Genomic DNA, 12866 nt, shown 5'->3' with positions numbered 1-12866 from the left:
ATGTCTTCATGCCGACAGAAAAGATAATGATCAAAACCAAATAAAACCTGGCCAGGCACCAGGCAGTGGCTCACGCCTGTAATCCCAACACTTAGGAAGACCAAGGCGGGAGGATCGCTTGAGGCCAAGAGTTTGAGACCGGCCTGGGCAACATAGTGAGACTGTCTCTACAAAAAAATAAAAACAAAACAAAATCTTTACATCACCCCGTACATGAAAATTAACTCAAAATGGATGAAAGACCCAAGTATTAGGAGCTAAATCCATAAAACTCTTAGAAGAAAAAACACAGGAGAAAAATGTCATGACTTTGTGTTTGGCAGTCTTACGTATAAGCACAGTATCAAAAAAAGAAAAAAGATAATTTGGACTGCATCAAAATTAAAATCTTTTGTGCAAAGGGCATTATAGAGTGGAAAAAAAAACACCCACAGAATGGGAAAAAATTATAGCAAATCATACACCTGATAAGGGTCTAGTGTCCAGAACATATGAACGATCCTTACAACTCAGCAACAAAAAGACAAGCAACCCAATTAAAAAACAGCCAAAAGACTTGAACAGACATTTCTCCAAAGAAGAGAGACGAATCACCAATAAGCAAGTGAAAAAGACTCTGTCTCAGTGTCATTAGTCATGAGGGAAATGCAAATCAAAACCACCATGAGAAACCGCTTCACACCCACTAGGATGGCTACAATAAAAAAAGACAAATAAGTATTAGTAAGGATGTGGAGAAATTAGGACCCTCATACACTGCATGGTGGAAAGTAAAATGGTAGAATGACATGGAAAACGGTGGAAAGTAAAATGGTAGAGTGACGTGGAAAACCGTGGAAAGCAAACAGTAGAGTGATGTGAAAAACGGCCAGTTCCTCAAAAAGTTAAACGCAGAGTTCCCACATGAGCCTGGGCAGGGCCTCCAGCCCACAGCATCACCATGCTACTGAGTGTCCTGCAAGTCCACTTCTAGGCATATCCAAGAGAGCTGAATATAGGTATTCAAAAAAAATGTGCAGGTGAATATTAAAAGCAACATTAGCCACAATAGCCAAAAAGTAGAAAACAACCCAAATGTCCATCAATGGATGAATGGATAAACAGAATGTGGTCCATCTAGACAATGGAATATTATTTGGCCATAAAAAGGAATGAAGCTCTGATACAATGTGACTGAACTTTGAAAACATCACGCTAAGTGAAAAAAAGACAAAAAGGCCACATATTACATGATCCCATTTATATGAAAAGGCAGAAGAGGCAAACCCAGAGACAGAAGGTAGAATCACTGGCTGCTGGGAGGGTGGAGAGCAGAGTCAAGGAAAAGGCAGTGACTGCTAATGGGGACAAGGTTTCTTTTGGGGTGGGGGAGACGAAAATGTTCTAAAATTACAGGTGATGGTTGCACAATATTGTGAATGGGTTAAATGCCACTAAACAACACACTTTAAAATGTTAAAACTGGTGAATTTTCTACCATGTGAATTTTACATGCTTTTTTAAAGAGGTGAGAAAAGAAAACAAAAACAAAAATACTAATTCCAATAGCCATGAACCCCTCTAGAGCTACTGAAATACTAACAGGCAAAAGCAGGTTTGCTGTGACCCCAACAGCACAGAACTGGGTCCTTCAGTAAATATGCTCCTTTTGTACAGCAAGACCCCAAACAACCACACAGCCATCAGCCATCAGGGTAGGCAGCCTCTATGTCACCACCAACCACGAGTCCCACAGGAGAACTGCAGGAGGCAAGCCTACTATACACATGGGAATTCAGAACCATCTCCCAGCTAAACATCCAATGCCTGGGAGTATGAGAATGTGGGACACATAAGGGAGAATTCACCAAGGAGGAGCCAAGGCAGAAAGAGGAAGTGGCCTCAGAGGGCTGGAATCACACCAGCAGAGCCCCACCTCGGCCAGGCCTTATCACAGGCCCTACACTGCTTAAAATCCAAATAAAACAAAACTGCCGTGGTGGCTTTTTTTTTTTTTTTTTTTAAGAGACGAGGTCTCACTCTGTTGTCCAGGCTGGAGTGCAGAGCCACAATCATAGCTCACTGCAGCCTCAACCTCCAGGGCTCAAGCAGTCCTCCCACCTCAACTTCCTGAGTAGCTGGGACTAAAGGCATGCACCACCACACCTGGCTAATTTTTGCACTTTTTGTAGAGACGAGGCCTCACCATGTTGCCCAGGGTGGTCTCAAACTCCTGGGCCCAAGAGATCCACATGCCTTGGCCTCCCAAAGTGCCCGGACCAACAGGCATCATACATGGTAGTTTTACACTAACATACTATCGGGGAAGTGCCACAGGCCTCAACGTCACAAGGTGTTTCACTCATTCATTCGTCCAAAAACCTGCTTAAGTTTCTACTTAGGGATCAAGTTTCTACTTAGGGATCAGGGACACCCTTGGGGTGCCAACAACAATAGGTCTCCTACTGGGAGCTGCCTCAGGAGCCCCAAGGAGAACACTGGAGTGGGGGGCACAGCAGGCACAGCACATACCGGAGAGAGGCAGGGTTGAAGTCCCTCACACACTGTTCGCTGGGTCCCTAGATCACAACTCTAAGCACTACTGTTCACGAAACAGTCATGTGCAAGTCCAGCTAACCACCTACTTTATCTACTCGTGATGGGCTACGACTGCTGTGGATGGGCAACACCAATGGGGAGGGGAAAATGGTTTTCATCATAGAGTCAGGGTACTGGAGTGGTGGTCAGATGTGCCCCAGGTACTGAGCAGGGAGGGGACAGGAAGGAGGCCCAGAAGCTCATGCTGCGGAAGCTGCCTTCAGCTGTCCGGTCAAAGCCAGAAAGCCTGATTCACCCTCAAGGGCCTCAGCTTCCTCACCTGTAAAATGGGAACAGCACCCACTTTATTGCTAACACTTCCTGAGGGCTCCATGAAGGGTAGCTGTGAGTGTTGTAATTATAGAAAATAAGAGTGTGTAAGAGAGGCCGTCTGGTGGGCTGACAGGCCACAGTCCCTTCTGGCAATTCCAGTCTCTGCTCATGGTTTTCTGCTTGAATTTAAACTACCCCCAAGTGGCCTCTACCTCAGCTTTTATAAATGGCCATTTCCCCTCTTCTAGATGATCCAGTCGTAAAGCTCCCTAAGACCTGGGCCAAGCCCAATTTTCACACTTTTCATTAAGGACAATTTCAAATCCACTCAGAGTAGATAATGGTGTGATTAACTGCAGGTGCTTACCACCCAGGTCCACGGCCATCGGGGACCACCCTTGTGTCCTCCACATGCCGCTCCTTTCTCCTTCTCTCTCCCACTAGCTTCCAGAAAGCAAATCCTATGAAACATGCATTTGTGCTAAAGGGGTCAGTATTTATCTCTACACAACAAGCATGACCACAAAACTGTGATCCCACCTTTGACAATTTCACAAACGATCTTCTGTCTTTGTTGGAGTCACATTTGGCTGAAATCCACAGGTCCCCTTACTGACACAATCATATGCTCAAACAGTTAGGATGCTTGCCCTGTTTCCCATTGTTGGTTTTGCAAATGGCGTCCCTGTGGCATAAGTCCACATACCCCCAATTTCTCATGAACTAGACCCTGAGGCTTAGTGAGTGCGTGTCCCTGTGGAAGCACAGGACACCCTCCCTGGGGGCTAGCAGCTAGGGAAAATCACTGTCTGGACCTCACAGTCTGGAACCCCTCAATTCACTAGGTGCCTGTCATTTCATATTAATTTGCTAAAACACATCAATAGCTGTGCTGCCCATTAGCCACATGTGGCTATTTAAATAGACAAAATTAAACTCGGCGTCCTCAGTCATGCTATGTTAAACACCACGCAGGGCAGACGGTGTAGAGCATCCCTGTCACCCTAGGCAGTTCTGTGGGCCAGCAACTGCCCCGTGAGGGAGCCCTGCCCTCACCCACACTCTTGTTCCTGGAGTGTGCAGCCCACAGAGAAGATGCAGGAAAAATGCCTGTTGCTTTCCCTCTACCCATTTTCAAAACGAGCTAGCTCTCTAACTCCTACCAAAGGGGGCCAGTGAGTTTCTTCCTTGTCCTTTAAGCACCAATAAGAAACTATGGGTTTTTTTTTTTTTTTTTTTTCCAGCTTGGGGGGTCCTGCTACATTGCCCAGGCTAGAATCAAACTCCTGAGCTAAGGCAATCTTATGGCCTTGGCCTCCGGAACAGCTAGGATGGCAGGTGTGCCTGACCACAGCCAGCTTAAACCCTTAGGTTTTTCTTTTTGTGAGACAGAGTCTTACTCTATTGCCCAGATTGGAGTACAGTGGCGCGATCTTGGCTCACTGCAACCTCCGCCTCCCAGGCTGAAGCAATTCTCTTGCCTCAGCCTTTCCAGTAGCTGGGATTACAGGCGTGCATCACTATCGCCCAGCTAATTTTTATATTTTCAGTAGAGACGGGGTTTCACCATATTGGCCAGGCTGGTCTTGAACTCCTGACCTCAAATGATCCACCTGCCTCAGCCTCCCAAAGTGCTGGGATTACAGGTGTGAGCCACGGCATCCAGCCAGCCTTGGATTTTTAACACATCTAACTCAGGGGCTCCTCGTTCTTGTTCACTCTCACTTGTCCCACCCATGCCAGCGGGGCCCCTGTGGGTCCCTCTGATACAACCCCAGTGTGTCTTACACAATTACCACGTTCCCGATGCAGAATGAGAATTAAGTGTTTTACTTAAAGTACTTCAGGTCTTGGCCAGGTGCAGTGGCTCACACCTGTAATCCCAGCACTTTGGGAGGCTGAGGCGGGACGATCACCTGAGGTCGGAGTTTGAGACCAGCCTGACCAACATGGAGAAACCCCATCTCTACTAAAAACACAAAATTAGCCATGCGTGGTGATGCAGGCCTGTAATCCCAGCCACTCAGGAGGCTGAGGCAGAAGAATCGCTTGAACCCAGGAGGCAAAGGTTGTGGTGAGCCGAGATCATGCCATTGCACTCCAGCCTACGCAACAAGAGCGAAACTCTGTCTCAAAAACAAAAACCAGGCCAGGCACGGTGGCTCACGCCTGTAATCCCAGCACTTTGGGAGGCCGAGGCAGGTGGATCACGAGGTCAGGAGATAGAGACCATCCTGGCTAACACGGTGAAACCCTGTCTCTACTAAAAATACAAAAAATTAGCCAGGCGTTGTGGCAGGTGCCTGTAGTCCCAGCTACTGCTGGGGAGGCTGAGGCAGGAGAATGGCATGAACCTGGGAGGCGGAGCTTGCAGTGAGCCGAAATCGCGCCATTGCACTTCAGCCTGGGCAACAGAGCGAGACACCTGTTGTCCCAGCTACTTGGGAGGCTGAGGTAGAAGGACTGCTGGAGGCTGCAGTGAGCCATGATCACGCCACTGCACTCCAGCCTAGGTGGCAGAGCAAGACCCTGACCAAAAAAAAAAAAAAAAAACAAAAAGCTAGTGCTTTGGGTTTTTATTGCATTTTTCTTTTGTGTGGAAAATTTTGGTTCTTAATGACATTAATTACTTGTTTTCTCCTACAATATATAACAGGAATAATGCTAATATTGTTACCCTGAAACCAAAACCAGGATTCCAAAAAACAGCTGAAGATTTTAAGAAAGTTGTTTATAGCTGGGCATGGTGGCAGGCACCTGTAATCCCAACTACTCGGGAGGCTGAGGCAGGAGAATCACTTGAAACCTGAAGGCAGAGGTTACAGTGAGCCGAGATCGCACCACTGCACTCCAGCCTGGGTGACAGAGTGAGGGGAGGGAAGGAACAGAAGGAAGGGAAGGAAAGAAGGAAGGGAAGGAAGGAAAGGAAGGGAAGGAAAGGAAGGAAAGGGAAGGAAAGGGAAGGAAAGGGAAGGAAAGGGAAGGAAAGGAAGGAAAGAAATTTGTTTGCCTTTATTGGGTATCTCGCTAAAACATTTACGGTCAAACTACTATGTTTTAAAGTTATCGGAAATAAGTTCTGAGAGGTTAAGTCACCAATGTGTGTCACAACTGACATGTACCTAGATTCATTCATTTTTGTCTTTAGTTTTTAAGGGATTGCTTCCCCTTCCACTGCCACCACTTGGCTTTTGTTTTATAATTATGTAAAGCACATACATGATGCTACAAAGAAAGGACACGTGAAAAAGTCTCCCAGTGCCCTCTCCATCCCTTCTCCTGGAGGTGGCAATGCGGTTCCTTTATGGTTTATAAAAATAAAATGAGCAGCTGGGCATGGTGGCTCACGCTTATAATCCCAGCACTTTGGGAGGCCGAGGTGGGCAGATCACGAAGTCAGGAGATCAAGACCATGGTGAAACCCCGTCTCTACTAAAAATATAAAAAATTAGCAGGGCGTGGTGGCGGGCGCCTACTGTAGTCCCAGCTACTCGGGAGGCTGAGGCAGGAGAATGGCGTGAACCTGGTAGGCAGAGCTTGCAGTGAGCTGAGATCGCGCCACTCCACTCCAGCCTGGGCGACAGAGCGAGACTCCATCTCAAAAAAATAAATAAATAAAAATAAAAAATAAATAAAAATAAAAATAAAATGAGCAAATCCCCCCACCTTTCCTTAGGTAAGTGACAGCACACTCCATCTCTTCTTCCTTTACACTCTTCTTTTTTCTGCTTGTCATTTCAACTAGAAATCCCGTCACCACCACAAATGAAGACATCACCTACTCCTTCCTCCCTTCACTCAGGGGCTCAGGCACCACCCTGCAGGCAGAGCCACCACCACAAGTTGCCCAGTCTGACCACTGACACATCTAAGTCATTCCCAGCTTTGTTTGTTTCCGGAGAGTTGTAACAAACACAGTCCTTGTCACAATCCTTCCTTATTTCTGACCATGTTTCGGATACATTTCCAGAAGTGGATTTGCTGGAGCAAAGAGTAAACACATGTCTTTGGTTTTTGTTGTTGTTGTTGTTTGAGATAGGGTCTCACTTTGTCACCCATGCTGGAGTGCAGTGGCATGATCTTGGCTCACTGCAACCTCCGCCTCCTGGGTTCAAGCGATTCTCCTGCCTCAGCCTCCCTGGGTAACTGTGATTACAAGCGTGCACCACCACACCCAGCTAATTTTGTACTTTTAGAAAAGATGGGGTTTCACCATGTTGGCCAGGCTGGTCTCGAACTCCTAACCTCAAATGATCCACCCGCCTCAGCCTCCCAAAGTGCTGGGATTACAGGAGTGAGCCACCGCACCTGGCCACTTGTCCTTTTGCTAGATGTTGCAAATACCCCTGAGAGGAATTGTGAATTCCAAAAGCAACTACCACGGCACTACCTGACTCCCACCACTAGAACAGTGTCTACTCCAGATGCTTGCCAACCGAAAAGTCAGAAATGTCTTGGTGGTGCTCCAACGTGCAGGATTCTTATATTAGAAAAACTGAGCATCATTCACACCTTGGTCAAGGCCCATGTGCCATTACCTGTCCTGTGATGCAATCTGTTTTTCTACAGTCACACCCATTTTTTGATCCTTAACGCCCAGCACTAGGCAGTGTGTGCCTGCTTAACAAAGAGGACCTGACAGGCCAAATTCAAGGGCAGACACCAAGTCCATGAGCAGGCAAGACTGCCCCTGTGCCCATAAGAATAAATGTACACACAAGTGGGAGCTGTGTGTAGACTGTGTGCCTCAGACATGGGAAGGAGCTGCTGGGCACATTGAGGGCCAGCCCTCCTCCGGCCCTGCTCCCCTCCGCTGTGCCCATGTGGTCCTGGGTGACAGAAATGGGGACATCCCAGCCGATCACAGTCCATAATTTCCACTGAAAGCAAGTGTGGGCTAGTGCTGAGTGAGACACACCCAAGAGTGGGTGAAACTTGCATTTTGTGGAGAAAACCTAAAATCAATCAATATGCTGGGCTGTCTTACATACCCACAACAAAAAGTGCACACAAGCTGACACATTTATAAGTCCTGAAGAAATAATTATTCAGAGGTGGCTTCCGCCTATCTGATCACTAAGTATCGTGTGCCACGACTGTTTATAGACTGTCCTTTTCTATCAAGTCCCTTCAAGCACAGGCCAAAGGAAAACCTGGGGTGGCCTCTGGAAATTCCCTTCTGAACTCCAAAACTGACTGCCTGAATGCTATGGCTAGGTCTTCCCTGCTGGCTGGCAACAGAGAAGAGGGAGGTTTCCTCCATTCATTTATTCATTGAACAAGTACCTACTGCTCAGACCATGTGCTTCTGAGTTAAGAAAGGGCCAGGCAGAGGGGTGGGTACCCAGCCTGGGGCCTGGGAGAAACCAAAGCCAGCCCTACTGCCCTCAAACAATGCCCTGGGCTGCAGGACAAGAGGCAGTCGCTCGCTTCCCTAGGCTGGATGTGGGTGCTTCCCCCTCAACAAAGGGGGTGAGCTCAAGCTGGGCACAGTGGCCCACACCCGGTAGTCCCAGCTACTTGGGAAACTGAGGTAGATCGCTTGAGACCAGGATGTTAAGGCTGCAGTGAGCCATGAACACACCACTGCACTCCAGCCTGGGTGACAGAGCAAGACCCTGTCTCCAAAAAGGAGGTGAGCAAACATGATGAGGGCCATGTGGCTTTGTGACTCTGAGTCCCTAGTCCTCCCCTCTGTTTCTGTCAATGCCTGACATCCCCCAAATAGTAGTTACAGCATAACAGCACCAGGTAATAGGCTCTGACACGTCTCAACTCTCCGTAGGAAACTGGCACAGACTTTGAGTCTGAACTTGTCTCCAAAGAGTTTGAGAGCCCTGTGTAAGTGTCAGGGAACGTAAAATAGTGCAGGCACCATGGATAACAGTCTGGCAATTCCTGAAAAAAGATTAACAGTTACCATATGATCCAATAACTGCACCCCTAAGTATATACTAGGAAAAACACAACACAGGTATTCAAACAAAAGCTTGTACACGAATGTTAAAAGCAGCACTATTCACAATAACTAAAAAAGTAGAAACAACTCAAATGTCCATCAATGAACGAATGGATAAACAAAACGTGGTTCATCCATATAATGGAATATCATTCAGCCATAAAAAGGAAAGAAGCACTGATTCACGCTTACAATGTGGATGAACCTCAAAAACACGCTAACAGAAGACAGACACAAAAGGCCACTTACACAAGTGTTAAGAGTCCATTTACAATAAATGTCCACAACAGGCAAATCAACAGAGACAGAAAGTAGATTAGAGGTCATCAGGAGAAAGGGGAGGGGGAGATGAGGAGTGACTGCTAATGAGTATGCTGTTTCCTTTTGGGATAATGAAAATGTTCTGGAATTAAAGGTGGTAATTGTAGAACTCTTGAAAATATATAAAAAACTGAACTGTACACTTTAAATGAGTGAATTGTATGGTATGCAAATTATACCTCAAAAAAATTTTTTGGGTGTAATTTGCCTGTATGCCCAACACTTTGGGAGGCCAAAGCGGGAGAATCGCTTGAGGCCAACAGTTCAAGACCAGCTTGGGCAACACGGCAAACTCCATCTCTACAAAAAATACAAAAATTAGCTGGGTGTGGTTGCACACGCCTGTATTCCCAGCTATTCAGGAGCCTGAGGCAGGGAGGATCGCTTGAGCCCAGGAGTTTGAGGCTGCAGTGAGCTATGATCATGCCATTACACTCCAGCCTGGCTGACAGAGTGAGACCCTGTCTCAAAACATAAAAAATAAAAATGTAAGCACAACAAAAGTTTCATTTTGTTTGGAGAACATTCTGGAAATGTTTTCCTGACAACAGAATTACCTGACTATGCCCATATTTTCTTGCCATATGAAGAGCTGAAACCTCACAAAACTGACCACAACATTTGTTCTGTGCCATGGTCGGCAGAGCAGCCACATCTCACACCGCATGGCCGACAAGATCCTGTTAGATGGGGCATGAACCCCTAGGCAAGTCACCTGCCAACTCTGGCCCGTGTGTGTCCCCGTCTATAAAATGGAGCAGCTGACCCAGGGGCTGCCTCCAAGTTCTAAGACATCTTTCAGTTCTGCGTTCTTCTCCAGGTAGGTAGCCTTGGGCCAAAACGTCGCTGACCAGGCTTGATAGTAACAGAGAAAATCCATGGTACCCAGCAATGCCCTGGTAGGTTTGGACAGCTCCTGACAGTCTCCATCTAAGAGCTCCACGCAGCAGGGGCAGCTCAGCTTTGCCATGAGGCACGAGGGAAGGTAAGGGCAACCAGCTCCAAGAACCAGTGCGGGGCCCTGGGCTTTGCGGTGAATAAGGAAAAAGTATAACGGCATCTATCAGTGCTGGGAAATCATGGGAATGGCCAGAGGGCAAAGGCCACTGGCCAGGATTATCCTCTGCCCCTGCCCCTCAGAGAGGACAGGCTCATCTTATTTAGACCTAGAGTTTTCAAATGAATGACCAATTAGAATGGTTTCTTTTTTCCTGAGGCCTGAAGGGACGGGTCAGGCAGCCCCATACAGACCGCACAGTGTGCGATCCCAGGGGGCCTGCCTCCCTCCATCTTCTCTAGGAGGTGGCTGAAACAGCACTCACTTTAAAGTGTCCAAAAAGCTGACCGAAGCCTGCTGGATGCGTGGAACCTTCCCTCCACAGACACTACACCCCAAGCACTCACCTGGCTTTGGGGTATGGGGTGCTGGTCCTACCAGCTGGCCATGGCCACAGTGACATCAAAAGGCTACTTGAGACAACGTGCTGACCAACCTAAAGCAAAGGACAGAGAAAGAAACACTGTGTTTCCAAGCAAGGTTTCTGGAACATATTGGCATTTCTAAAATGTCTCTAACCCCTGGAATTACATAGCGAAATTTCAGATTTCCAGAGTTTTGCCTCAGCTACCTTCCACAACGGGGACAGTCGGAGGAAACAAATTTCTACTGATCTCTGAGGTATGAAACAATACAGTGCTAACCAATAAATGCCAACATCCCAGACACCGTCTTCACCAATACAGATGGTGACATAAAAAGCAGTCACACGATGAAATACAATTATTTTTATCTTTCATCTACTGAATACAGATAAATGGTTCAAGTTTTTCCCCCCAACCCAGACGGAGTTTTGCTCTTATGCCCAGGCTGGAGTGAAGTGGCACAATCTCGGCTCACTGCAACCTCTGCCCCTCTGGGTTCACGTGATTCTCCTGCCTCAGCCTCTCGAGTAGCTGGGACTATAGGCGCCCACCACTATGCCCAGCTAATTTTTGTATTTTTAGTAGAGACGGCGTTTTGCCATGTTGGCCAGGCTGGTCTCAAACTCCTAACCTCAGGCGATACACCCACCTCGACCTCCCAAAGTGCTAGGATTACAGGCATGAGCCACCGTGCCCAGCCCAAGGTTTTTATTATAATAGTAATGACATTAAAAACAGAAATAGGCCAGGTACGGTGGCTCACGCCTGTAGTCCCAACACTTTGGGAGGCCAAGGCAGGAGGACTGCTTGAGCCTAGCAGTTTGAGACAAGCCCGGGCAACATGGTGAAACTCTGTCTCTACAAAAAATACAAAAATTAGCCAGGTGTGGTGGCGTGTGCCTGTGGTCCCAGCTACTTGGGAGGCTGAGGTGGGAGAATCACCTAAGCCTGGGAGGTTGAGGCTGCAGTGAGCCAAGATCCCACCACTGCACTCCAACCTGGGCGACAGAGTGAGACCCTGTCTCAAAAAACAACCCAGAAACCTAGCATTTAATAGGTACTTAGGAGTATGTTCCAGGTACTGTGCTCACACAGCATCTCTGAATCCCCAAGGCAACCATAGAGGCAGGTTCCTGGATCATGCCCATTTTACAGATAAGGGATCATCATGATGTGTCTGATCTTCAGGAACTTGCCCAGAGTCACAGAGCACACAGGCAGCACCCAGGGCTCATTCTCCCCATGTAACCTCCTCACCATCATGTTCTCTGTCATGGACCCCAGGGAAACCAGCCACCATTCCTGGTGAAGGCAGTGCTAGGTTTATCCTCAAGATGAGGGCATGATGTGCCTGGGAATGGGCAGAATTCACTCTCCAGACTGAGAGGGCTTCACCTCCAAAACCAAAGGTCATGGTCGTCCCTATGGAATGCTGTCCAGAGAGAAAGAGGCTGCCTGTCTTACAGACAGGAAAACTAACGCTCAACAATGTTCAGGAACTTCTCTTCCAAGGTCATAGAGAGAATGCCTCGGACTTCCACTTCCGGTTTGTATCATCAGACGTCCAGGGCTATGGGCCAGAGGCTGAACCTTACGAACCAGCCAAATCCCAGACTCCCAAGCAGTTCTGTCAGTTGTAGCTTGCCAAATAGTGTCAACATCACCTCTATTGTCATTCTTTGCACCCACATGACTACCAGGAGCTTGCTCTGATACGAAGCCTTTATTTTTAAACTAGGTTCACAGCAATTCACAGCTGATGGATGGCGAGAAACACTCCCACAGGAGAACTTGCAAAAATAAGGATGGGGACAACACCAGTGAACTCTATGGAAAGACCTTTAGGCACCTCCTAAATGAGGCACAGGGCTAGCTCCTCAGGAAGAACCCTTTCTGCCACTCTTTTTAGCCCCACTCAAGCTGAGGAACCCAATGGGCAGCGTTAGTCCTAATTATTTTGCATCTGCCAATCCAAGGCCTCTCTGCCCCGAGAGTGGGAAGCCTCAGAAGCAGCTGTCCTGTGCTGTTCTGCTGCAGGATCAAGGTCTATATATAAAAAATCAGCTGTGTTTCTACACACAGGCACCAACCAATCAGAACTCAAAACCTGAAAAAAGTCATCTACCTTAGCACAAAAAAGGTGAAATACTTAAGGATAAAGAAACTACAATGAAACAAGAAAACTGAAAGAAGGCCGGGCACAGTGGCTTACTCCTGTAATTCCAGCACTTTGGGAGGCCAAGACAGGCAGATCAATTGAGCTTAGGAGTTCAAGATCAGCTTGGCCAATATGGCAAAACCCCATCTCTACAAA

General features: G+C 47.4%; 1 protein-coding gene across 15 annotated transcripts in view; it reads right to left on the bottom strand.

Annotated features, from left to right (window-relative positions):
* GATAD2A (GATA zinc finger domain containing 2A) overlaps positions 1-12866 on the bottom strand; it is a 128372-nt gene that overhangs the window by 63109 nt on the left and 52397 nt on the right. For 4 of the 15 annotated variants that reach the window (XM_055235483.2, XM_055235482.2, XM_063616331.1 and 1 more), the window contains exon 2: positions 10535-10623. The exons of 10 other annotated variants lie outside the window; for them this stretch is intronic. In XM_055235483.2, the coding sequence (XP_055091458.1) occupies positions 10535-10590 (56 nt within the window). In that variant the 5' untranslated portion in view covers positions 10591-10623. Of the gene's footprint in view, positions 1-10534; positions 10624-12866 lie in introns of those variants that run through there. One more of the 15 variants, XM_055235485.2, reaches the window with a different exon arrangement.

The sequence above is a fragment of the Symphalangus syndactylus genome, chromosome 13 (assembly GCF_028878055.3).
Source record: "Symphalangus syndactylus isolate Jambi chromosome 13, NHGRI_mSymSyn1-v2.1_pri, whole genome shotgun sequence".
NCBI classification, from domain to species: Eukaryota; Metazoa; Chordata; class Mammalia; order Primates; family Hylobatidae; genus Symphalangus; species Symphalangus syndactylus.
Note: the sequence above shows the minus strand (reverse complement) of the source record. Positions and strands in the feature narration are given on the sequence as shown.